This window comes from Gallinula chloropus (assembly GCF_964237585.1).
Source record: "Gallinula chloropus genome assembly, chromosome: 10".
NCBI classification, from domain to species: domain Eukaryota; kingdom Metazoa; phylum Chordata; class Aves; order Gruiformes; family Rallidae; genus Gallinula; species Gallinula chloropus.
In genome coordinates this window covers 19,459,600-19,486,568 of record NC_140095.1, presented here as the reverse complement: position 1 = coordinate 19,486,568, position 26,969 = coordinate 19,459,600, and the positions used below count along the sequence as shown (strand labels likewise).

Below are 26,969 nucleotides of genomic sequence, written 5' to 3'. Positions count from 1 at the left end.
TCGCAGATGCAGGAGGCTCCCCACCCATTCTGCTCATGCACCTTCCCCTGTGCCCATCAATCCACGTACATGCAGCTGGACATCTGTATGAGTCAGTCCAGGAGGCTCCATGACAGTACAGAGGGATGAGTTTTCATTAAGTCCCGCTGTCCATGAATCCTTTGGGTATCCCAAAATGTTCTGTTCCTTCAGCTGGGCCATTTCTCTTCTAGGACCATGACTAGAAACAGGACTCTTGGGATTCAGGGTCATTGTGAATGGGAAGCTTCTCATGTTCCTGATGATGCCCATTACGTAAAACAGCGTACCTAGGAGTGGGAAAAGATGAAGTCAGACTTGTCAGTGCTAGTCAAATGGACAAATTATGTAAAATGAGTTTTTGAAAACCCAAAAGTACATCTTAAGACAGTACATCTTCCAGGTGTACAATATCCACATCCAACATAAAGCAAACGTGAATCTCTAGTTTGCTCCAGGACAGGAAACCAAATCTTCAGTTTGATGCAGTCAAGGCAAAGCCTGAAAACCAAGAACCTGTTGGTTTTCATTAATCTAAGGGGCAGCTGGCAATGAGAGGAAACCAGACCAAAGGACTAAGGAACACTGAACAGCATCTGTGAGTGGACTAAACGGGGGCAGTTCAGTTAGTGTCTTCAGTGGAACATTTAAAGAATCATTTGAGACCAGCTTGGGAAGGCTGGGAATGCAGTTTCAGATGAAACCCAGACCAGAATTCCAGGGTGTTTCCACTTACAAAAGAACGTAGTCTCTGTCTATTGCAAAGTTGGGTTTAGTGCCACTTCTAGTATGTCTTACCACACTGGTGCTGTTCCGGCTCTATGTCCTTTGGAGGTGTCATGTCATGTGTATATCTTTCTGATATTTTTCCAGGCTTTTGGCTAGATATGGAAAAGCAGAATTCCATGTTACCTCTTACCCTGTGCCTCATCTATCAGCCCACTTCTTGCTACCCATCTCAACACAGCTTTCTGAGCAGAGCTTTTGATTTCGTTTGCTGATGACTGCAGCTCTTTTCCTGCTCAGTAGGAATAAGCAGATCTGAGGTAATACCAAAACTGTTGGCTAACTGGAGTGAAACTCATTTAGCACATCTTTCTAGAATTTCACATCTAATTGTTCCTGCCTGCACACCCCCTGAAGGGTACAGAGCAAGTGAGGCATTTTCCCTTAGCAGTCCATTTCATTTAAACTGAAGCTGAACCAAACCATCCTTTGAGCAGGTCCAGAAGTAGGAAGCTTCAAAAATAACTGTAAAAACCTAATTTTCCCTAGTCCAAATGCATATTGGAGAAATCAGGTCTCTGTTAAGACTCTCCTCTCCCAAGTGTTTAGAGATGTAAATAGATTATTTGTCGTAGTAACAAACCTCAAAGACATATCTGAAATATCTTCATCCCAATAAGCATTTAAAAAAAAAGCATAAGAAAGTAGAACAATATGTCAGTTCTCCTGCTGTTAGCAGAGGCAAAAGAAGTAGCATTAGCTTCAGGATTTGTTTGAATAGTCATTAGGAAAAAAGGTCAGGAACTCTTCATTGTTTACATATTCAAAAACTGACTCTATGACATTAATTTACTTGGTATTATTAATCTGGAGTCATGTCTCTGCACTGTGTATACCTGGGACTTAGTCTCCTAATTAAGGTGCTTACAATGCCACTGAAATGTCTTAAGTAGATGATCTGAGTGTCCTATAAATGTATCCGCTGGCTCCAGTAGATGAGTCATGGACTCAAAAGGAAAGCCTGTACTGCCTGTCTGAATTTGTCCTGGTGAATATTTCTGGAGGACATGACCCTCTAGTGTACTAGATACTGTTTTTCAACATGGTCAGGCTTGGCTGCCTTGCTACAGGTCGCTGTATGTGCAGACATGTCCATGGAACATCCTCCCCTAGTACTCTGTTTGAAATAATGGCCATATTATTTCAAACATACGTGCCAGTTCTACCCACAAGATGCAGACTTGAGGCAAGAAACAAGAGAAGACATTTTGCATCTCACACTGAACAGACACTCCAGTTAGATGACCATGAAGCATACAAGTCATAATGTAATTTTCATTTTCTATAGCAAGTCAGACAGGGCACGTTGTGTGAGGTGAACCAGCAGAGAGACCTCTGGCATGGCAAAGCCTCTGCTACAAACGGTGATGCAGAGGATGAGAGCCCAGAGCCCGCTCTGTGAACAAGGCAGGCAGACTTCAGAGCAACTTGGGACTTGCTCAGCAGCACAACAGACAGGCACTGAAAGCTGACTTCAGACAGGGTTTCCAAAGAGCCAAACCTTGCTGCTGCTGCTGTAGTCAGAAAGCAGTTGTGCAAGATCAGCAGTTTAGCAGGTGGTGCCGTTTTTTTACAAAGATGCATTAAGCTAAAGAGAAGTCACTTAGATGTCCCAGGATCTCCCGTGGCACAAAGTGTCTGTCTGAAGGCTCGGGCAGTTAGCACTTCCAGCTGCTTACCCTGTGGGGAAAGAGGACCTGTAGGAGAGGAGGAAAGAGCATCCATATGCGGGGTGCAAAAGCTGCTGTGCTGCAGGGGTGATGGCTCGCTCTGGTAGTGGCACTTCAACCCTAAAACTCTTACCATCATCTCCAGGAGACCGTTAAAGGAGTCCTCCACTGGCAGGCTTTTGAGTTCCCAGGGTTGTTTTCACGTACTGGAGTTTCTTCCTTCAAATGAGAGTTCAAAGCTACCTGTCAGTTACGCGGCACCGATTGAACGTTGGGTAAGGGGCAGGTTTGTAACAACCCTGCCTTTTCACACCACTGTGTCTTAACTGATCCACTCTGAAAATACAGTGACTGTTTCAGGCATCAGTGTCTATGGGAAACACGTTTCAGAGAGAGGGCACAGCCAATGACAACGCTTGGTTCTACCTCACCTACAGGACCACAGACCCAAGGTGCCTCAGCTCCCACCCCACCGAGAAGCCTCCCAGCACCGTGGGATTTGGCTTAGTGACCACAAGCACCAACCAACCCTCGGACCCTGCGTGTGTGGAGTGAGTTTTTCAAGAGGAATTTGTCAAGTAAGTTTAAGTAATCTGAGGAAGCAAATTTAAAAGGTTTAAATGCATTAAATAAATTATCTGCAGCATATTGGTTGCTCAGCTTTCCTGCCTGTAATGCGTTCCCTCGGTGGGGTTTGGATCTGCTGGCATGCTAAGCTACCAAGCTCGGTTACAAAGAGCATCCTAGGCTGCCTGTGCCCCCTACATCCCACTGGTCCCAGAGCTGGGGGTGAGTGTCACTGTCGTTTCACCCGCCAGCCTTACTCGGTCATAAACGCCACCACCCAGCAGTAAAGCCCAATAATGAAAAGCCATTACCACCTATAAAGGGACCCTGCTGCAGGCTATTCACGTACTTGCCAAATGGTACTTTAATTGTGATGATGACCAATTTGGAGATAATTGCTTCTGCATCTCCTGCTGTTTCTGACAGTCCAATGGACTCTTTAATTAACTGGTTGGATTAGCTCTCAGCACAGCAGAGGGGAGCTGCGTGGTTTTATCCTCTGTAGACCCATGACCAGGACAAGAAGAAGCTCCAGCGTTATTCTGGGAACTCAGCAAGAGCCAGGGACAAAGCACGGAGGGGATGCAGAGGCTGTTTTTAACCTCCTCACTTTCATTCCCTGCAGAGCTATCTCCCCCACCAACGGGTACAATGCACTCAGGAAGCAAAGCCAAAAAACTGCTGGTCTTCGGCTTTCCTTATAGCAATGAGAAACAGTCACCCTTTCCATTGAGGCAGAAGTCCCTGCTTAGCCCTCTCCAGACAAGCAAACCCCTGGTGACTTGCTCTGTGCCCCTGGATTTTGGGGCCAGGCTCCTGGCTCTGAACACAAAAGCTAACTGCATCTATTTCCTCAGCACAGCACAATGCAGGAGGAGGGGATGTGAAGCCACAGTGGAGCCGTGCCACCCCTCTATCAGAGCTCCCAGCTAGCTGCTCACTCTCTGGAGGGCAGTTGCTATGAAGAGTCAGTGCCTGGGGACCTTTGGACAGGATGGAATGGCCAGGAATTGGAAGGTGTCTGCTCTCTTTCCCAAAACTGCTCCTACCTACCCTTCATGCCTGCAGTATCCCTGTAAAGCTCATGTCTCTGGCTTCCCCGTGCCAGCCTGGGAAGCGCAGTTGCAGTTCTGCAGGCGTTTTATCCCTGAATTGCTCCTGATTTTTAACCATAGCTCATGCTCTGATTACCTGTATCCATCCCTGCCTAAGCTCCCTGAGGCTGGAGTTCTCCAGGCTGTGGGCAGTTCATCCCCGTGGCTGCTGCGAAGGGCAGAGGGCCCCTGGCAGGTACAGAAACTCTGCGGGGTTTGGATCACATTAGTGGATGCTGCTCATTAATAACAGGGCACCAGGGAGCACAGCCAGCCATTCCCAGCCACAGCTTAGTTGCTGAGGGGCTGACTCGTGTGGTAGCATCTCCTGCGCCTTCCAAGCCTCTGAACAAGCACCGGGCTCTGTCCCTTTACCCTGGCAGGAGAAATAACTTCACCTTGAGGTTCATCATAATAGCAGAGAAGAAAAAAGGAGTAAAATAACTTCCCACAACCACCCAGCACAGTGAAGCTTTCGGCTGGGCTGAAGGGGGATTAATGGAAGAAGCCACAGCCATAAACCCGCTGTAGGTGCGCAGCTGTCTCTGCTCCTGTTTACTAACCCTTTCCCAACGCACCTGTTTACATTATTAATTGCTTCCATTTCTGAACTGGCAGACGATGGTTCCTGTTGCCCTGACATTCACTGGAGACTAAGGTGAGGTTCTGCAGCTGTCCCTGGACTGGGCTGGGAAGGGGTTGCTGTTGTGCTGTTGTAGCTCACTGTGCTCCCTGGGGCCTTGCCACTTAAACCCACTGCCCCCTGCCCAGGACATGAAGGATGCATTGTCACCAGGCAGAGAAGAGGCTTTGCACACACGTTCAGGCACCGAGAGGTTAAGGTTGCTGCAGAAGGAGGTGCATTTCTGTAGGTATGTCTCAGTCCTAGGGTGCTGCCAGGACAGCTCAGGTCTCAGCAGGGACACTCGTGGCTGCAAAGTTTGGGCAAGTTTAGACACCAACTATACAAAGAGCTGATAAGGACCAAGTTTCATTGCATTTGCAAATATTTTTGATAGCCTTTATATTTTAAATGCAGACTAGTTGCTGCCCAAGTTTTGAAATACTCCTGGTAATGCCAGAATGGAAGACAAACCTTGTATCAGATTTTTTCTTTGAAGTAAGAGCTGCTCTCAGCAGTTCACCTGAATTTGTTTGAAGCCTGAATCTGCTCCACTCCAGCTGACCCCACACACAGTCAGACAACTCAGGAAAATTTCCCCTAACTGAAACGAAACTGTGGCACTCAGACATCCCTGAACTGGTATTTGGGGTTTCTTGCTGGCACCTCATTAGTGACTTTCCCTGGATTTTTGTCTCTTTGAATGATCACATTTGCAGAGGCAACTCAAAACCCCCAAGTATTTGTGGTTGTTCTTAGTGAACCCAGCTCCCCAGGGCAATAGACTGTAGGAAGAGTCTGCACATAGGTAGAAGCCGGCTGGAGCCGCAGTTTAAGTGGAATTGAGTCTCCAAATTGAATAAAGAATTGAAACTTTGCTTAGATTGAAAACTGTCTTGGTCCACAATTTATCTTTCCCTGCATTTTTCTTCGTGCCACAGCAGCACACCTCTCCAGTGCTTTCTTGCCTGGGCTACGTGCAGAACCGTTACCGTATATAGTGCCCATTTCTCAAAGCTCTGTTTCTTTCAGATGGACTTGCAGAGAAAGAATAAACATCTCTCTTCCATATCAAGTCAGGATTACAGTTAACAATCGCTTGGCAGACAAGAGCAGGTTATTTTAATGAACACATCATTCTGAAATAAGCCTTCCACCATCTGCTCAGTCCCATAATTATAAATGCAAACAACATAATTCATAAATGTGCTATAAAAGAGAGGGAAAGAGAGAACAGCTCAGGATGACTGTTTGCTAGTTATTCCAGGCAGTGATGCATCTGCTTACTTTATTCCTGTTTCAGGAGCAGGTAGAGAACAGTCATTTAATTCTGTATTTTGTGGCAGTCACTCAGCCACAGTAAGCAATGCCTGGAGATGACAGAGATGCTGTTAAGTGCAGTAAGGTTTCTGGTTGGCATCATTATTTAGCCATGCCTATGATGGAAGCACCTAGGAAAGATCACACAGACCATCCTGGGCCAGGAGTAAACTTTAAGAATGTGTTTTAGAAGAGCAGGAAAGAGCCTGTGGCATTGGAGTGCCCTCCAGGCTTACAGGAGCTAAGGGTAAGGATGGTGGTGTCATTTTGTCCCTGAAAAGATGCTTTTAATGCTTTGGAAAATTTGGAACTGTTGGGAAAGTTGAGAAGAGTGTCAACATAAAATCCCAAGAATCTCTGAAATTTGCTAGTTTAATTTGTGACATTTTTCATTTTGAAAGAGGCAGAAAGTCTTTTTTAAAATCCAAAATACACAAAATAAAATGTGAACAAAATATGTTATTTCATTCCCATTTTCTGTTGGGAAAAATGAATATAATACAAATTAAGTGTTTTTTTTTTCATGGAACATTTCATTTAAATGCAGCTGCATATTTAATTCTCAAAAGGTCAGTGCAGAATTGTCCCTCTCTCACAATTAGCAGGTTCAGAGACTCCATAAAATGAAAAGCTTTCTAGTAACTCTCTAATCCCTGGGTTGGGTGACTCATGTTTCCATCCACTGGAGTGAGCTGCCACATTTGGCCACCAGTAGCAAATCTGTGTGGCAGGATAAGAAGAATATCCTGCTACCCCCACCTTCTGAACACGATTCCCAGGGCAAAAGGGAGCCAGAAAAGACAAACTCATTCTGTCTCTGTTGGTATATATCAACATTGAAGAGCAACGTAAATGGATTTCATATTCAGTGCTGGAAAACTAGCAATATCTCTCATAATTCCAGGATTAAGAGCTCCTGTCATTTCTCTGCAGGTTGCTCATTCCTTCCCGTTTCTGAGATGAACAAGATACCTGCAAGACTTCCTAGAGTAAGGTTTAAGCTCATTGTCTGTCGTCCTTCTGCTGCATCTGATTGACCTGTACCCAGAGGAGACCAGCACTTGATCTAAGGTGAGCTTGCTCAAGGTAGGACTTCCACTGTGCCTGTGCTATTACCTGTGACCTGCTTTGGGCAGCCAGTGCCGACTGAGAGAGAATTTACCTACTAAATGTATGGGAAAGCCATGAATGAACTGAGGAAATGAGACCTGCCCCTGAGAACACCCTCAAACACTGTAATTCAGTGGTGAAACACCCGGTGTTTGTCCCACCCCAGCATGCTGGAGGCAGCAGGATTTCCAGCCAGGCGTGGGGATGGTGCAGACAGTGTGGCTGCTGCTGCTCAGGGGCTGAGCTAGCCTGGGCAGTAGATGAACATCTCCATCCCCTCCTCCTGGGACTGATTCTCCTCATTGCAAGCCTGCAGAGCCTGTAAAGATATGGCATGATCATCTGAGTAAAGAGGCTGGGGTAGATGGTCTGCTAAATCGGCTGTTGGAGCTCTGGGGGAGAACCAGCCGACCAGACATGGTGAGTATCTGTCTGCCCCTCAGCAGCCAGGCCCAGGGAAGCACAGTGATGTGGCTGACAAAATTAAATCCATCCTCTGCAGTGAGCAGGAACCTGCCTGTGTCTTCATTGCCTTCTGGTCCACTCCTGGGGAGGGAATGTGTTTCCCATGTGTAAAACCCCTCAGTCAGTGCATTTGATGTCTCATGACATCAGTCTGTCCCCAAAGAGAAACTATTCCTCCATTCTTACAGCACTCTAGCCAAAGTTGAAGGCTGCCCTAGACTTACTATTTAATTTTAATATTTTTTAAATAAAGAGGAGCAAATATCAGTGGACCATTCCTCCTTAGCAACACTGGAGTCCTCTGGGAAAACATGGGTAAAATCCACAGCAATGTCATCAAAACTTTGATTTTCCCATTGCAGCTGAATGGTGAATATCCAGATCTTGGGAAAACATTTGGATGGCTAAATTATTTATAGGGATATGACAGCAATGTGGACTTTAAAGCCCTTTGTAGTCAAACATAAATACAAATTTGTCTCTGTCTCACGACAAGTGTTTATTTTTTCCCACTCTGGAGCAGTTACTCTGAATATCTTAATTATCTTTAAATCAAATAATGCTGTTCAGACCTTGTGAGCTGGAATTAAGCACTCATCTTTCTTTACTAAATTTCAGTTAGAGGTTTTAAAAACAGCTGTCTCCAGCCCACGTAATCCAGCATGTGGTACATTTTGTAAGACTTCGACATGCCTCCTCACATTTAAAATTAGCAGACAGCTCTCCAAGTAAGCAAAGCCCTTGAGTGAGAGATACATACCACTGGGAAAAAAAAAAAAAGACTTTCTTTGTATATGACAAGGCACAGAAAACAAAGAAAGCATCTATCAATACCTTAGTTTCTCCCCTTTCTTATTCCTTGGTTCCATCATCCCTGAAGGATGTTTGCCTTAGCTGTAGGTTGCCTGTTCTCTCACTCACAGGCCAGCTTTAGTTGTTGCTTGAATGACCTGTGCCTCCAGATGTGTTCCCAGAGCCTCTGGGCCAGACACTAGCCAGGGCATTCCTGCTGTGAGGGAAGCCCTCATCTCCAGGGGTGGAGGAGGTCAGACAGTGCCTGGTGGAGCTGTGACTGTACCAGCACATGGGCACTATTGCTTTGGGCTGCCATAGGATAGAAATGTTTGGGGGAGGGGGTGGTTTGGTTCTGGCAAAAAAGACCAAAATCATTCCCTCCCCCTCCCAGCACCATTCATTTATTGTGTTTACATTAGAAGTGTATTTTTTTCAGGAGGATGTGTAGCTCCTTTTAAAAGTGCAGCAAATAATAAGCTGAAATATGATTTTGAAAGAAAATGTCAAAACACGTCAGCATTATGTTTCCTTTTCATTTTCTCCTGCTGAAAACATTTGTGGAATTTGACCCAATCACTTTGTTTCCCTGGAACTGCAACTGTTCATTATATCTTCCTTTCTCATTCTTTTTACTGCCAGGCTCTATTAATGAATTTGGTCTAAGAAAAATTATAGGAATCCATTTAAGCTACTGTAACTTCAACAGCTCATCCCAGCAAATGCTCTTTTCACAGGACTCTTGCTCTGTGAATGGAGGAAAATCATCTTGGGTGGAGTGCTGAACACAACTCCTCACTTGGCAGAAGAAACAGGTAGGATAGGGATTGATTGATGAAGATAACTAATTAGGACCCTGGCCTGAGTCAGCCAAGGCATGCCACATAGACCAGCAAAGAACTGAATTCAGTAAAAAAACAGGGCTGAAAGAACACATTCTATATGCCATTATCTCTGGGTGCTCACTAAAACCTTTTCATGATGTTATAAAGTCTAATCACTGTATTGAATAACCACCTCTTAAGATGATAATTACACTCTTTATGGACCTCAGAAGTTAAAAACAGGAACACCATGATGGATACTTTAATGCTAAACAAATAGAGAAATGCTAAACCTGTGTTAATAAGAACAAAGATCAGCCAGGTTCTTCAGGGAGCTATTTTAAGGAATTGTTAGCAGAAGGTTACCAGCGACTCAGGACTGCAGTGGTGACTGTGCCAACAGCTCCTGCTCGACTGTGGGCAAACCATGACACTTCTCTTGGGCTTTCTTTCACAGAATCATAGAATGGTCTGGGTTGGAAGGGACCCCAAGGATCATATATTTCCAACCTTGTGCCACAGGCAGGGCCACCAACCTCCAGGTCTGGATCTACACAAGGTTGCCCAGGGCCCTATCCAACCTGGCCTTGAACACCTCCAGGGATGGGGCTTCCACCACCTCTCTGGGCAGCCCGTTCCAGCAGGCTGTTCCCCTAATATCTAATCTAAACCTTCCCTCCTTTAGCTTTAATCCATTCCCCCTTGTTCTGCCATTATCTACCCTTTTAAAAAGTTGATTCCTCTCCTGTTTCTCTGCTCCCTTCAGGTACTGGAAGGCTGCAATGAGGTCCCCCCACAGCCTTCTCTTCTCCAGGCTGACCCAGCCCAGCTCTCTCAGCCTCTCTTCGTAGGGGAGCTGCTCCAGCCCTCTAATCATCTTTGCAGCCTCCTCTGAACCCTCTCCAACAGTTCCACATCTTTCTTGCATTGGGAGCCCCAGATCCTCACTGGGAGCCGCACAGTACTCTCTGTGGATAATACCGAGGGAATAATACTTCCTTTGTAGTCCTTGTCTTTAGATTTCAGTCCCTTTGGACGTTGTGTCATTTCAGGTATGAATAGTGTCTGGCACGACTAACTCAGCTCTGTCCAGGGCCCTGGTGCTCCAGGAGCAGCATTAATCACTTATATAAAAATAGTTTGTTTACATTTTAAAATGTCAGAAATGCTTTCCTGGACAGAGCAACCTGCAGCTGCAGGGACAGTGCTTTATTTATTGAAGAACTTCTTTCCCCTCTGAACCCTTCGCACCCACAGAGTCCTGTGTCTGGGTTACTGACTGCAGAGCTGCTTTCAGGCTGGTAAAACAGGAACAGGGAGATGGCCAGAGTTTGGTTTGGACCTCCCATTTCTCACAGCACAGCCTCTGTAACTAGATTCCACCTTCCCTCTGGTTCTTTTAGCAATGCTGACAAAAAGGCTGAAGCCTCCCACGCTGTAAGGGTGATGCTGAGCTGGGTCAGGACAGGACACTCCCTTCGCACCGAGCAGCCCCCACCCGCAGCTCTCATCTCTCCCACCGACCTGTCAAACTGCCATCCTGGCTTAAGCTTCAGCATCCCAGTTTCACCTGACATCATTTCTGACAAGGGCAGTGATTGTGGCCGGGCTGGCACTGTGCCTGTTGACCCTGGCTCACCTGAGCAGGTTTGTTTTCCATCGCCTGGTGTCCATCAGGTTTGCCACTGCTGGCCAGCAGTTAATTGTAACATGGATGTTGCTGAGATATGCCTGGGATTTTTAATAACTTTTTAGTTAAGAACAGTGAACAATCTGAGTGGGGCCTGGAAGAGGCAAGAAATGCAGGGCATGATCCCTTGAGTGTATTGAGAAAGTTAATCCTTCTGGGGATGGTGACCAGATCTCCTCCTTGAGTCAGAACACTGAGCTGCTGATGGCTTTTCAGACTGCACTTTAAGTAAACCAAATAACCACATATCCCAAACATGCCATCCCTGTTGTCAGTTATCCTCTGCTGTCAGCCTGACCCAAGAAACAATGCTCAACTGAGAAGTTTTGGGGAACTGATAAATTCTCGTTGCTGCTGCCCTGTGCTCCCCTGGCCTGATTGCGTTTTCCTTCCTGTGCTCACACAGGTGCTCGAGCTGTCAGATGTGGCAGCTTTCAAACAGCAAAGCTCACTTTAATCAGCCTCATTATTCGGTTAGCAGTTTCCATCCTGCCAGAACAATAGCTGTTGTGTTTCCCCAGCACATCCCAATGCATCTCACGCTCCCTCGCTGGGAAGATTAGCAGTTTCTATCGCACCTCTTCCTGGGTGTAGGGATGAGAATCACAGGCACCTCTGCATGGAAAAACACCCAATTTAGGATGTGCTCTGTCCCCCTCTGCCCTATTCACAGAGACCTGCTGGGCTCTGGCACCCTCAGCTCCCTCCCCCACAGCTCTGGCTGCTGAGCAGTGCCATGGATTTTAAACAGAAAGATGATGCTGGCTAATGCCCCTCCTCGCCCCACTGGAGGGGTTGAAGACCCCCCTCACCTCGACTGCTGAGCTTGACTATTGTGATATATCAGCATATAGTGCAATAGTTTAAAAATAACCCTGCTTTGCTTTTGTTTAGAGCCACTGAGACAGGGTCTGGAGAAGCAGCCTCGGGTCTCATGTCAGAGTGAACCAGGGGGTGAAGGCGGCATCACCAGGAAGGTCCCCAGGCTGAAGGGATACTTAAGCTTCTGCCCTTCATATTCTTGACCTGAATGATGTTTAACAGTTTCCCCGTTTTCCATTACAGGACGATCTGCTCAACTTTAGGAAAAGGCCTTGGATTTATTATCAACGTGACAGCAGCTGGTGATGAAAAACATGGGATCCACACAAGAATGAAGATCATGAGTCAGTGCAGAGATGTCTACTTCTGCCATCACAGGTTTGCAACTCGTTAACATTATAACAAATGGTGTTTTCACAAGAGAAACAGAAACCTGGGCACAGAAGGACAGAAACTAATCTAACTTTAAAATCAACAAAGGACCTATTTGTGTTTGTGAGCTAAGTCCATTTTCTAATTATAAACACCAGGATAAACTAGTAAGCAAATGAGTCAGGCCATTCAATGACACTCTGTAGAAGATGGGCACTTTCCCCTTTTTCTTACATTAACTCTGTATTTCCACTTCTCTCTCATTAATGTTAAGTTTGGCACTACATTATATGCTCTAATTACCCACAGATTCTGGCCTACAGTTCATTTTTGCACCATGATTAATGCAACATTCATAAGAGGTCCAAATCTGATAATTAGGAGACTACTTGGAAGTGCTCACTTAGGTTAGAAATACACAGCATCACATTAAGAGGGGTTTATAACTACCCACAGATGGGATAGCTCATAATAGGCTTCTGCTTTTTAAGTAAGATGTTTCAATTACCCAAGTACAAGCAGGATCAATTAAGAATATTCAAATGGAAGATAATGAATTTTTTTTATATATAAATGGAGATCTCATAACTGGCATAATTATATCTTTCATCTGCCAGGGAAAAAACAGGCCATCCATCAAAGCTATGGAATGAAATAGTGACAAAAATACCTGGAGCTGTTCCCTTGTGCAATGGAGGCACCACAGTTTCCAACGTGCTGCAGAGCAGCCGTGAGCTGCAAGGCTGACTTTGGTTTGTCAGGCTTGTAACACACAGCACAGGGTTAGAATCACAGCTCCCTGGGAAACGGGTGGCTTTTCTGCAGTGAAAAATGACAACTGCAGTTTGTTGAGATCTTCCAGCAAAAAAAAGTTCTTCCTCATTTCATGTGCCCACTTTGTGTGCCCAACAGCAGAACTTTTCTGTGTCAAAACATGACTTTTGTAAAGAATCATGTGTTTCATAACAAAAGTCTGGCATATGCACATTGTTAATGTCAGTCACTACTGTAAGTTCCTTTCTGCATAGCAAACCATCACAAACTCCCTCTCAGCATCTGGGGTTCACGCATGTTCCCTCCTACTCCACAGCCTGCCGTCCGGTTTTCTGGTCACTGGGGTATGTATCATCCTTCCCTGCCTTTGGGAAGGATGGTGGGCATCCTTTGGGATGTGTCCATACATGGTCAATCGTTTTGTATCCTGGCAACTTCTGGATACACTGAAAGCACTGGTAGGAAGCTGGCTGTATCTTAAGGCATCTGATGATAAGATCTGATAAGTATGTTTTCTGGTAATGGAACAATGACACAAAAATTACAGTATTAAGATCAAAATTAATAAGGAAGATCCTTGTTGGTGCTTTTAACACCTCAACTAGTACCCACTTCACTTTAGGTTAAGTTGTCATGAGCCTCACTAACTGAAGGTGAAGTTTCTTTGCCTCCATAGCTGCTGCCTTTTTGCAGCTGCAGATCCTGCTCCCAGGGAAAGGCAGGTCAGAGAGCAAACACCGTGCTTCACCATGCTGGGTGGCACAGGAGTTATCACTCATGTCTCCTTCCTCCTCCTTTTTTGGTTAATACTCCTGTGATAAGCATTAACTAGCACATTCCTGACTTGAGACCGGTTCTCTCTTACAGCCCACTCACTGGGTGGGTATCCATGTAACTTCATACATCATGGAATGAAAAATAGGAATGGAGCAAACTTTTGAGCTGTGCTCACAACTAATCTTATTTAGTAAGCATTTTATTAGGATGAAATGTCATTCCATAGGCGGTGGCATTGGAAAGGGGTGCTTAATTTGGGTAAACTGTCCACGTTCTTCCCGCTACAGCCTTGGTTGGGCACACACCGTGTTTTCCCTCCGCACACTCAGGGCAGCAGCAGACCCTCCATGCTTCCCACCCTCCTCTGTCCTCCTATATGCACCCCTCTTGCAAACATGAATTCCCTGCATCACTTTCATAGGCAACGGCTCCTCGTTTTCAGCCTGGTTAAAACCAGTACCAAACCAAGCCGGTAAGCACTCACTGCTGTTTTCTTTCCCCTCTTGTCCTTCGGGAAGGATGATATGTCGTTTGCTCATCCGCCTTCCCTGCCAAGAGCTATTTCACAGCTAGGCTAGATCATCTTCAGGAGTGTGCTGGGGAGGACAGGAGGTGCCTTTGACAATTTCTTCATTTTAATATGATTCAGAGGTTGCTAAGTCCCCGTTTTCTGTTAGCTACATCCCCAAACATCCTGTGATGCTCGCCCATTATCTGACTTCACCCTTTCCAATCTCAACAGGAGCAGTTCCTGGACATCTGCTAGTGAGGATTTTGTATCAGTGATGCCAGCTTGATGTCGTCTCCAAGCTCAGGGACCTTCTGAACTTCTGTGTGCAAGAAGGACCCAAGGAAAACGTTTTCTTAGTTGAGCATAACAAGCAGAACCTCATCTCTTCTAAGATGTCTAGAGAAAAATGTCAAGCTCAGTCTGAACATTTGATTAACCCATGTTCAAGGATGCTTCATCAAGCAAAATATCTGAAGTGGAAAGAGCAAAGCTGTAAGAAATCTCTGATTTTTTTTGGGCAGGTGGGGGGAGTCCAAGAAACTAGGAACCATGATGAGAAAGAGATATTTATCCTCTAGTGGGTTTCATAAAGTATAAAGAGCCCTAAGCAATCCCTTTTGAGATCCTGTTACACAAATGCCTTGTTGATTGGAGCATGACACTTTAGAACTGTATTGATCAATGTATTGATTTGATTATGGGAGGAGGTAAATTATGCAATCAAAATACTTGGCCATCAGCTGGGATAACCACATACAATAATTGCTGATAAAGTCATATCCCTTTCCCTGCTGGCACAATTAAAATTTCAGTTTTCTTGCAGAAATACAAGGTGGGGAAATTAGGCCTCAGGTGAAACTAGTCATTTATTCTCCTTGATGTAAAGTGAAATGCTGGCAGAAAACAATCCAAAAATATTTTATGAATATTGAGTCTTTGGATTGAGTCAGCCAAGTTTGAGTCCTTTAAGCATATGTGAAGCTCTGGAGTTTGCTGGAATGAGTCTGTGGAATATATATTTTCACTGGCATTCAAGTCAGCATCATAGTTACACCAGCAAATGGCAGAGAACAGCCACAAGAGTGTGTGGTGCCTAAATCTGAATGCTAACTGTCAGATCACAAACATTCTAGTAATTTGTGCTGTGGCAGCAGTCACTGTATGCTTCAGATATCACAGGGGGTCAGAAACAATAGACCCTTTTGCTTCAGGTGGGACAGATCAGCCCAAAGTCACCAAATCCTGTAACCAGCAAATTCTGTTCTGCAAGGTCAGCTTTTTCCATCCCGTCCCAGTAACAGCTGTTCTCCACACCAGTGTCAGCCCAGGGGGCACAGGAACCCAAAAGAGGTGCCTGGGAGGGAGAGCGGGTGTCCCAGCAAGCCTCAGGTGCAAGACCACCCTGCAATCCACAGATGAAGCTCCTGTCTAAATGAGAGTTCCTGTTGGCTTACTCAGGGAATTTCTTTATAGTCCTGCTCCTTGGCACAAGCTGGTGGAATATCACCCTGTCTGTGTCTCTCCATGCTCGTACCTCTGTGTGCAAATACTTCATTTGCAATGCCTGCCAGTTACCCCAGCCTACCCAATTTCTTTTAGTCCTTCTGCAGATGCCACTGCATCTTCAGGGCTCACAAACCCAGCAGCCCCTCCTGGCTTCAACTTTATTGTCTTCAACTTTAAAGTGCAGAACTGAACAAGCAAGTTCAAACTTCTGAAGGGTGTGATACCCCCTTGCTTGGTTGCTTCTAGACCTCTTACTCTCTGCTTCAGGGGAGATGACACAGTCTATAAATCTCTGCCTTAGCCTCTGCTTTGGTAAATAAATGTTGCTCAGATTTATGTTTATTCTGGAGGAAAAGCAAAATAATGACCCATGTAGCAAATGGAACAGGAAATTGCATTCAGCCAGCAGGTTTCAAATGCAACTGACTTAGGTCTTGGCTCATCTAAAACTGTCACCCAGCAGTAAACCCAATTTTGCACCTACAATTCATTGTCTTACATTGAGGCAATCTCAGATGCACTTTGCCCAATTACTTAGCAAAAGATCCCACCCCTGCATGATTACCATAATACTTCCTGCATGGCCAAAATACAAAGAGTCTTCATCCCCTTTCTATGGAAACTCCTCTCTGTTTCTATAAAAATGTGGAGCTGTGTTGGCCCTTACAACAGAGCTAACAAGGTGTGCTGGACTTTGCAGACCATTTGTTCTTTATTATTTTATCAATGCCCATCCCAAGCACTTTGCTTTCACTTCTGTTTCTTCTTAGAACAGTCTGTCAGTAACCATTATTTTTAAAAGTTTAATGATTTCTTTCAGAGTAGGGATCTCTGATGTGGCCCAAGCACGTGGTTTTCATGCCCTGTGCCTCCAAGTCCTTCCCTTGTGCTTGTAATCAATTGTTGTTTCTAAGTGAGCAAACCTAAATATTTGCCTTTGGGTGTCTACATTGTGGCACTGTTTTCCATGCAGAGCTGTGCTATCTTAAAACTAACACCTGGGAATAGTATTATCTGGGAGGACATTGTCACACCCTTGGCTAATGAGCACATCTGACCAGAGTGATTGCAACCACACAGAGCAATGAAATGGAACCCTGATATCGAGGATATCAGCACTGAGCTCCTGGTGAAAATGTTCCTGTTCTGAAGCTAAGCTTGGCCCTGAGAGCTCAGAGTTTCTGCTCACAGGCTGCCATTGCTCACACTAAGGGGAGGGCTGGGGACACTAAAGACTCACACCTGAGGTGGCAGCTTACCCTGCTGCCATGACAAAGAAACCCAGCTCAGATTTTTGGCTTTCTCTGGAAGCCATGGAGCAACCAGCCAGCCCCCAGGACACCTCAGGAATTACTTGCATGGTCATGGGAAGGGTTAGAAGGAGCTGGACGACCACAAACCTCACAGTTTCGGTGCACAGGCACACCAATTACAGCAGGGAAACACAAGATTTTTAGCATCAGGCACCCTAAGTTGATAAGCAATTTGTGGATCTTCCATTTAATAGGAGTCACCTCCCAGACCCACTGAATGGGTGTACACCCCACACTCCCCACACTGAGCTGCCTGGCTGCTTGCAGTCAAATCAATCTGTGTTTTCCCTAATAGCACAGCCAAGGAATCTAGGATGGGTGACCTGAAAAATAAGGCTTCTTCAGGAAGCAGAGGCAGCGATTACACTGTCCCTGTGTTCCTAACGCAGCCAGGAAATTACTTTCAAACAGGACCACAAGATCTGGTGGCTCCAGATAGACTTGTCACCTCATATACCATCCAAAAAGCAATTCAGTTACCAACATGGAAGTAATTTCAGCTGACTATATTGGTGCAAAGAGCGTTTTTCTTCCCGAGCTTTACAGCTCTTGAGTGATTGAAAAGCACTAAGCAAGATCTCACGGTGATGAATAACGGGCTGGAAAACATGATTTCAGCTACAAAACTTGGTGATGTACTGCCACTAAACTTGTGTGGAAACTCCCAAGCCAGCTGTGAACGTGTGCTGTGAGCACACAGAGCTAGGACATCGTGGTGCTGAGACCTCAGACCAGTTAGGATGATGCATGGCTTAAGGAAACAGATAGTTTAAAAAACCCCTAAGCTGTCATGGCTGAGAAATAAAATATGGAGAGAGGCTATCTGTGGAGATCATCTATTCTAGAGGCATTATGTTTGCAAAACTGGAAGCTGAGAAACAAAAAGTATCGGGACCCCCAAGATTCCTGCCTGGGCCACAGGCATGGCTGGAGCACGTGTGCAGCAAGAGAGCATCACAGCTGAAGCACAAAAGCTGTGACATGGTAACAGGTCAAATGGGGATTTCTGGGCAGGGATTCCCCAGCTCTTGTTAAAAAAAATAATAAATCTCTAGCTTGATTTTACTTTTTAATTTTATTTTTTTTTTAGTTTGACCCAGAACATCTGAGCTTGCTTCCCTTTTATGGGAGAGACAAGAGAGGATGTCTCTCCTGAAGTAAGAACTGATGACACTGGAATTATCCTTTCATCCCAAGTAGGCTATGACATGCTAATTTCTTCCAACCATTTCATACAGCAGGTGTGCCTGGAGTGTGACAATTCTGTTACATAGATAAACCGTGTTGCTATCAGAGTAAAAGATCAGAGAAATTAAGAAGACACCAACATAGCTGCTGCCTCAAGGAGGGCTCCTAAAGGAAACTTTGTGTATATCTTGGCAGTGCTTTATCTAGGCTCCCAAGCTTCCACCTGCCAAGGTCTTAACTCCTGTGGTTAATAGGCATGCCTGTGTTTGGCCAAAAATAAAAGGGTGTGTTTCAGGGGCCAAACCCCATTGAATAAACATGGTTGGTGAGGCTGCCATAGCAGTGTTGCTGAACATCATGTTCCTGGTATGTGCCTTCCTGAATCCAGCATGTCACAGTGCTCTGCCTAGCCAGCTCTGAATTGCTCAGTTTCATCTTCTCCAGCTGGAAATCATGTGGCTTAATTAATCTTAATGAAGTGTTGCGGGCATCTCTCGATCTCAGTTATCTCTTTATTTAATTACAGTAACATACCATATAATGATCTCTGTTTGATGGGATGTTTTGCACAATAGTTTAATCCAAAAACTGAAAGAATTAATTAGTTCTTAGAATATGCCTCTGAAGGGGTGGCCAAGTAAACAGCATGTTTGTCACAAACGCCTGGACTCGCCAGTCATCGTAATCCATTGCTGATATTACGTACACAGAACGAGGAGCATGTCTGGTTCTGTGGCTCTCACATCTCCGTAGGCTCTTCTGAAGTAGGAATCACACAACTACCAGACAGGGATAGCTGGCATTTGTCAGCTGAAAGGCTCGGCTGCAGCCCAGGGGAGTTCACAGTTCCACTTTGGTTCCATCAGCGTCTGCTCCCGGCGAGCTGCCCCAACGTGCATCCCCGGCTGCGCTGTGCCGTGGCCCGAGCCGTCGCAGAGAGGCTGCCTGCCCAGGGCCTCCTGGTACCTCGCATCAGAGCAGAACCAGCGCAACGCAGGACCACTGCTCCTGGAACAGCATCTCACTGCTGGCGGTGGCTTCACAGCAAACAGATTTCCTTCCCTACCACATGCCTGGGTGTCTTTTCAGGGCCATACTGGTTTGATTCTCTCAACAAAGCCCAGAGCTGCTGGCGTCCCCCTTCTCACTGCCAAATAGAAGCTGGGTCAGCAAAAAATTGAACTTTACAGGAAAACTGTTGCAGCAAGGACAAAGCTGAGCCAAGGCAGGGGACTGCCCCGAGCAGACCACAGCCCCTGAGCTCCCAGAGCAGCGTGGCCCCAATACTGCTGCACCACCGGGCTTGTCTCTGCTCACCACCTTGCCTTGTTACACCCTTTGCTGTCACGCTTTTCTCACAGTGCTGTGTGCAGCTGTAGCTCCTTCAGCAATACAACTGGCGGTGAGCACAATGAGAGCTGCACTGGTGGCCAGGGTAAGTGTACAGCCCCCGAAGACGATTGTTTAAGGTGAGCACTTTCTATCCAGATACCCACCCAGATAATGTACACTTGGTCAAATAGACTTTGCTGTACAGTACCAGCTAAGGAAAGACACGTAGTGCCCGACTGGCTTGCTAGCAAACTTTCCATGAGCTTTCTGCTTCCTCCTGAGCTGAGCAGAGAGGTTTAGAAGCATCAGCAGTCTGTCTGCATGCAGGACACTTGTTTTCTGCCGGTTAGAAGACTGATGACAATGTGACGATCCTTGGAGATTCAAAAGTAAGTACTGAGGGGGAATTACTCCCAAGCAGCATGAAGCTTTCATTCATACTTCAGGAATCGGCTTCATCGAAATGGGGAGATAATCCAGCTGGCCCACAGCCCTCACAAGCTTAAATGCCGGTTTTCCGGTACATATGGCAGTACCATTCAAAGAGCTATGACAATGATACTGTTTATAGCTCTGAAAATGGCGCTGCCATCTGCACCATGGTGCAGCAGCTCTCATCCCCAGGACGCAGCTCTGCAGCACGGCCCGTCCCGTGCTCGTGTCCTGCTAAAACACAGCGCGACTCCCGGGTCATTAGTTGAACTAAATGAGAATGGAGGCATGGTTTTGGCTGAGAAATCCCTGCCTTCTTAAAGAAAAGCACCCTTGTGGTTCCTGGGGTGGCTGAAAGGATGAGGAGGTGCCAGCCGCACGGTCTTCTGCTGCCGCTGCTGCGGCTGTTCCCTGGGAATGCTGAGGAGGCTGTTTCAGTGGTGCAAGTGGAATATACTGACACAAGCACACGTGCACACACACACCTGTTTCCTCCTGTACTCTTGGCTTAACAGGAAAAGAAGGGAAAGCGAAGGGAAAGCTTGCCTTTCTTTCCTGATTGCCCCCACAGACTGGCAGATTTTCTTTCCTTCCCTTTTGATTAAAGTGAAGATGTTGCAGTGGAAACATATTGCCCTCCCCTCCCACCCAGTTAGCAAATGCTGCCCAGCACTGGGCATTAATTTCTCCTGGAGAACAAGCACATGGCACTTACAGGGCATGATGCAGTCACTGTCCCTACCAAACAGATTGCCAGAACCCACTCTGCAATTGCTCCCAGCATGCTGCTTGCAGTGAAGCACTGATGGCTATGGTTGGAAGCTGGTTCTAGGCTGTGTTTGTCCGGTTGCTCTTTGAGATCAGTCTTCAAAACAGAAAGGTTTGTGCTTTGGCACATCATGCAGCCCCTCATTTGTGTTGCTGAAGCATCTTTCCAAGACAACTGTTGTATGGCAACAGCCATAACTCCCACTAGAGATTATCCTTATCGCACTGATGCATTGTCAAAGTAGGAAGAAAGAGGAAAAAGGAGTTTTTCCTTCTCCTTGACAGTGGTGTCCTACCTGCAGTCTCCAAGGATGACTGTGGGAAAAGGTTTGTGTTACAAGCTGAGAATACTTTTTCTGCTGTCTGAAGTGTTTGAATCAGCTGTGCTCCTACGACAGGCACTGACAGCTTTCCTCTCAGTGCTTTTAAGCCTCAAAAAACCCCCAGCAGGATCTCAAATAACTTTTCTGCAGCCTCTCTGAGTGTCTCATCAATAACAACTGTGACATAATCAACTGGGGGATATAAACAAGGACAAAAAAAGAAGCAGAAGAACAAGAAGGAGATTTTCCAGTCCAGTTCTGTGCCTAGCCCATGTTACACTGGCCCAAACTGGTATAACCTGGGTGGGTGACAGTGGCATTTAGGGAGTCCATTTATTTTAGAGAAATACAAACAACTTACTTTCCTGTTCACAGTACAATATAAAGGGGTCTAAAGGACACCACCATCTCAGAGAGAATATCTGCACAGGTTTGAGTGTGGATTTTCTATGTGGCAATTTGATTTTAAAGTCTTGGCAATACTGTGAATTTACTTGGCCCGTGAAGGGAGTATATTGAAGCAAGGTGCTGAACTGTTTTATGAAATCACTGTTGAGCAGCACAGTCAATCCTCTTTTTTGGCTATAAATTTTTTGGGGCTGTGGATGTGCTTTCTTAAGTACTTCAGGAAATGTATGTTTTGTCAAAACTTTGGAAAGAATTGTTTGAGGGACTGGGACTGTACAAGTGTGTCTGTGTTGCTCTGGCTTTGTAGGTAATTGTCAAAGCTCAGCAATGCCTTAACGAATCTGTAGGAAAACTTCTCCCTTTGACTGTTCCTGTGGAGTTCCATTTGGGGAAGGAGCTTCCTGACCAAAGTAGCTAGCAAGGGGGTTTTTTTAACAGCAATTACTTCTACCACAATACTGTCATGCCAGTTCATTCTGCCACAATGCTCCAGCTCTCTGTGCTGATTCACTGAGCGAACCTCTCATCATCTCTCACCAGTGACACGGAGGCAGAGTCACCCACCTCCTTAACAAAAGAAACGGAGCAATCCACATTACACAGGGAGGCAGCCCCGACCCAAAGTACTGCTCTTAACTAACTCCATCATTGCAGCCTGCCAGGGCTTCTCATTTCATTGCAATTCCATGTTTTGGAACTGCTAAATTCACTTCTGAATGAATCACGCGGCTCAGAGAGTGTCCTGGCAGCCTGCACGTTGGGGTTTTCAGCCCCTAATCAAAGTAGTGGTGACTTTAAAGCCTGGGATAAATCAGGACTGGTTTTATCAGCGCCAAATTGTGACACAGCTCTGTGCTCCTCACAGCAGGGAGAGCAGAAGCCTGTGCTGTGAAGGAGCCTGCCAAGCCACGGGGTCAGAGCCCTGGTCCCTGCTCGTTAGGCAGAGCAGTGTTGGGGCAATGAACTGTGCTGATTTACACCGGCACCAACTGGCTTCTGCCAGCGGCGTTTTGCTTTTTGTGTCCTTTCTCCCCGTTGTTTTATGGCCCTGAGATACTTCTGCTGCTGTCCTGGCCTCTTCACTTTCACCAGGAAAGGGTAACATCCTACTAGACCAGGTTGTCAAGGCTTTGTAACTACTTAGCGTAGCTACAACTGGCTGTATGAAGGAGAAACAAGATTTTCCTGTGTTACAATCAAGTGTTAGTGGGCTGCAGGATGTGGCAGCAGCTCAGTTAGCTGGGGCTGTTCCAGACAGAGTTAATTATCTCACTGTAAAGCAGAGGTACCGGCACACAGACCTCACCTTCTCCTTCCTCTCTTCATTTGCACTTTGAGGAAGAACTGTGACTGAGCCAGGTTACAATCAAGCGATGGACATGCTGAGCTTGGGCAGGAACAGGGCATGTGGCTGTACGATGGGAAATGACAGTGGAGAAATTGCCAGAGGGAGGAAAGCAGACACAAAATCCATGAGGACATTTCACACACACCCCACACAAGGAGCTGAAGGAATAACAGACACTTTAGACATTTATGTCTGAGATTTAGACCTTTGGCCCCTGTGCTCATCCCTCATCTAATGATAAGCACCCAATAAAGCCCCTTAGATCCCTCAATGTGAAGAACTCGATGAGCTAGGAACCTGCCTCAGGCAAAAGCCACAGGAACCTCCTATCCCAGGTCTGCGTGAGCCTCAGTTTTCCAGCCCCACCCCATCAGCTCCAGCAGGCTGGTGTTGGTGACAGCAGCTTAGTGAGCAGAAAGGGACTTGGAAATGAGCCTTCGGCTCTCCTTTTTCCTGGAGGGAGTTGAACTTGTTTCTCCCCATCCTGTGGTGACCCACCACCTCCAGACTAGTAACTGCTTTCAGGGACAGATTCCTGTTTGGGGTTTTTCCATTCTGCACAAGTATTTAAATGCACACAGTGACTTTCTGGCTTATGTGGCTAATGGCCCTGCTTAGGGAACAGGCTGCATCTTTCATCCCACCTTGCCTTGGTTGCTTGCCAGGTGGGCCAGCACAGCTCATGTCCCACCCATGAAGGAGCCCAAGAACCTTCCAGAAGGTGACAGAACTTGGCAAAAGGGTCTGATGGCCTGAGACTGAAGCTAAAGGAGGGAAGGTTTAGATTAGATATTAGGGGGAAATTCTTTACAGAGAGAGTGGTGAGGGGCTGGAACGGGCTGCTCAGAGAGGGGGTGGGTGGATGCCCTGTCCCTGTAGCTGTTCAAGGCCAGGCTGGATGTGGCCCTGGGCAACCTTGTCTAGATCATGCCTGGAGGTTGGTGGCCCTGCCTGTGGCAGGGGGTTGGAGCTCTGTGATCCTTGGGGTCCCTTCCAACCTATGCCATTCTATGATGAGACACACAAAACCAAGCCGAAGACAACAGCCAGCTGGTCCCAGGCAGTGGCTTAGGTAAAGGAGTAAACTACAGTATTATAATCCTCAGTGAGAGAGCTCATCATAGAACGGTTATGATTGGGAGGGACCTTAAAGATCACCAAGTTCATAGGCAGGCTGCTCATAGGCAGCAGAGATCTCCTGAGCTGAGGCGTGTCCTTCCCTGCCGAGGAGTAGTGTCTTCCTCAGAGCAGCAGTGTGGCTGCAGGGTGCTGGCCTTGAGAGCCTGGCCAGGAGAGGTTACCAGGGCCAGCTGTGACTGCAGAGAGGGCAGAGGAGAGGGGTGGGGGGAGCAGCTATGAAGCCTAATTAGCACCTGCTCCTCCTGGTGAGTGGGATATAAAAGAGCCAGGGTGGGGAAACAGTGCTTCTTGGGTGCTGGGGTGGCTGGAGCTCTGTTAGTGCTCCCTGTCCTGCAGAGCATTGGAAAGGAGAAGGGAAGGTGTTATGAGAGGTAGTGACAGCTGTGCTAGTCCTCATCTCCCTGACAGCTGCCTCAGATGAGGAATTTATGGGTTAGGAGTTAAAGGTTTGTATCTGGGCTCTTCTACGTGATTCCCTTTGTCTTTCCTGTCTCCCAAGTGAGGGGAGGTGCACCCTCTTCTCTCCACCTGTGTGGGGCTGGGGAAGGACCTGGCTGTTACTGAAAACCAGAGCTGCTTGTCATGGGCTCTGTGGGGCAGGAACTGAGCTGTGTGGGACAAAACTGATGTAGGGTGATGCTGGCACCATTGCTGGGAGACTGCTCTCCCTGCCCTGGACCTGGCAAAGGGTGAGAGGATCTCTCCTTTGGGGAACTTCATGGGTGCTTTTGTACCTGCTAGTGTATCTAGGAGACAGTCCAAGACTTAATCACCTTAGTCTCCTCCTAATCCTTCAAGTTTCAGTGATGGCCAGGAACTGAGGGATGCTGGTGGTTACTGAGGTTTTCTTCTCTTCTAGTAAGGTGCTGGGAAGTGCTCAGTGTTCCCTTCCTGCTTAGTCAGGGAAGCTCTCTCTGGGCCTGAGAACTCTGCTTCACATTAATCTACTTTACATTAGCAGCTCCTGCAGCTTCTGCCAGCTGTTTCCAAAAAGGCATTTGTGCACCCCCTTTGTTGCTGAGAAATGTCCTTTATCCCTTACAGCCTTTGGGGAGACGGTGCCAGTTCCTCACAAAACTCCAAAAGCAGGTTGAGTGCTGATACAGGGAGCAGATTGCAGCCTGATGACAGCTCTGACTCTGCGTATGCTGCAGCCTATCCAGGGAATCTGGCTACACAAAGTCACAGATGGCAGAGACAGAAACTCTGTTCTCCACTTGCACTCCAGTATCTTAAAAGCAACTGTTGAAATCTGCTGCCTCTCTTCAATATCTGAGTGTCCTAATGAGGGATAAACAAAAGCAGTGGAGGGGAAAAGGAGATAAACCCCCTGCCTGCACAAATCTGTTGGGACAATTGGAGGCTTTGAAATCTCTGCAGGGTCTGTGGTTTCATTGGCTGGATTCAGAGGGCATGGTCTGGAGAGTAGGAGGGATAGGTAACCTTGAGATGCTGGAGCAGTTGTGGGTGTGTGATGCTGAAGGGCTGGATGCATTCTGTGTGTCTCCTGATGGAAGGTGCAAAAGGCTGGTCAAGTATCTGGTTCTTGTGATGTGTCATCCCAATTTCAAGCTAGGGAGACTGTCGTCATGACCACCTGGTCCCAAAATTAATTCTGCTCCTTTTTCCTACCCTCTTACCAGGAACATATTGAACAGGAAACCAATTTTCCTCTTTTCTTTTTAAGGCTGAGCTGATTGTCTGGAAGTGCCCAGCTCCTGGAGCATTCCCACTGTGGCAGGAACCTGGCTGGAACCCAACACACCATCTGAAGGAAGAGGAAGCCTCAGAGCTGTCAGAAGGCTGAACTGACTTAAGACAGGTACTGGAGTTTTCCATATCCCTGTGAGAACTTCTCATGGCTGTATCTAAACTCGAGGAACTATGAGAAACCCCATATGCTTTATGCACAAGTCAGGCTTGGTCCAGCCTTGGTCACGGAGAGCTCATCTGTCCTGAGCACGGTCTGTGATTTGTGGTGTTGTGCAGCTGTAATGTGAAATTGGTCCCAGCTTGCTACTGTCCTCTGCATCTTGTTCTGCTCTTCCATGTGGTACCTACTGGTGAGACCCTGCACTGCTGTAGCACAGTCCTTTGACAGCAACCATCACCAGAAGGCAGCATCCCTGTCACATGCTGTCCTGCAGCCAGGAGCCCACCCTCAATGTCCTGGGGTGAAGCATCCCCACCCAGCTGGGACTTCTGCCTCTGCCCCCACAAGTGTTAAGCTACACATGAAATGAGGTTTTAAATTATGCTATGGTAAATACTGAACAGACACATGCACAGAGCTGCAGTAATAAAAGGGAGGACTTACAGAGCATGTTCATGGTTAGACAGGAGCTGGTCTACTGCAGAAGAGCAGGAGGAGCTTGGAGACAGAGGAACAGCCACTTTTAGTGCAGAAAGGAGGAAAGACAGACATGGTGAGGTAGTAAGAGGAGAAAGGAAAAAACCACAGAGATCATTAATAGGAAAATGCTTTCCAGCTAGCCTGACATCAAACACCAAGAGCTTACATTCCAGTAGTGTCCCAGTTAGAGGTACATCCCCAAACCTCCCAGTAAAGGTGACACCTGACTTGCAGTAGTGGTTAGAGCTGTGGAAACCATCAGGTGGGGTCTTTTTTCATAAAACATTTGGGGAATCCTTCAGCTTTTCAAGAGTATCCTTTATCTGTCTCACTGACATGATTTTAGGCAAGAACAGTCTGCTGAGCCCCTTTTCCCAAAAGGTCTAGGAGGGAATTTGGTAGCTGCATATCATCTTCCTCCTGATAACTTTGTGAGCACCACCAGCCCGTTTGGTCTGGCTGAGGAAGCTGCCTGTGGGAGCTAGGTCACTTAATTTCTACTCGTGATAACTGACATGTTTGCAGCTAAGAAATGTGATTTTTGGAGGTATGAAGACCTGCCATAGATTCCCTGGCTGGTGATCCTTGGAACTCTTGACAGCTCTAGTGTGCTGGAAATGTCGGTCTGCTTTAAGTACAGATGG

At 46.6% G+C, this 26,969-nt stretch overlaps 1 protein-coding gene and 1 long non-coding RNA gene across 2 annotated transcripts in view; one reads left to right on the top strand and one right to left on the bottom strand.

Moving 5' to 3' along the window:
- Window positions 1-220: 220 nt before the first annotated feature.
- The window catches only part of HTR4 (5-hydroxytryptamine receptor 4), a gene marked incomplete at both ends in the record, with an annotated part of 89,415 nt that continues 62,666 nt past the window's right edge, over window positions 221-26,969 (bottom strand). The window contains 1 exon segment of the mRNA XM_084268888.1: window positions 221-308. Coding sequence (XP_084125014.1) covers window positions 221-308 — 88 coding nt within the window.
- On the top strand, window positions 4,745-14,700 carry LOC311195251. The gene is made up of 5 exons (XR_014617493.1): window positions 4,745-4,793; window positions 7,011-7,148; window positions 9,182-9,259; window positions 12,024-12,158; window positions 14,446-14,700. It is a non-coding gene; the product is annotated as an uncharacterized lncRNA (long non-coding RNA).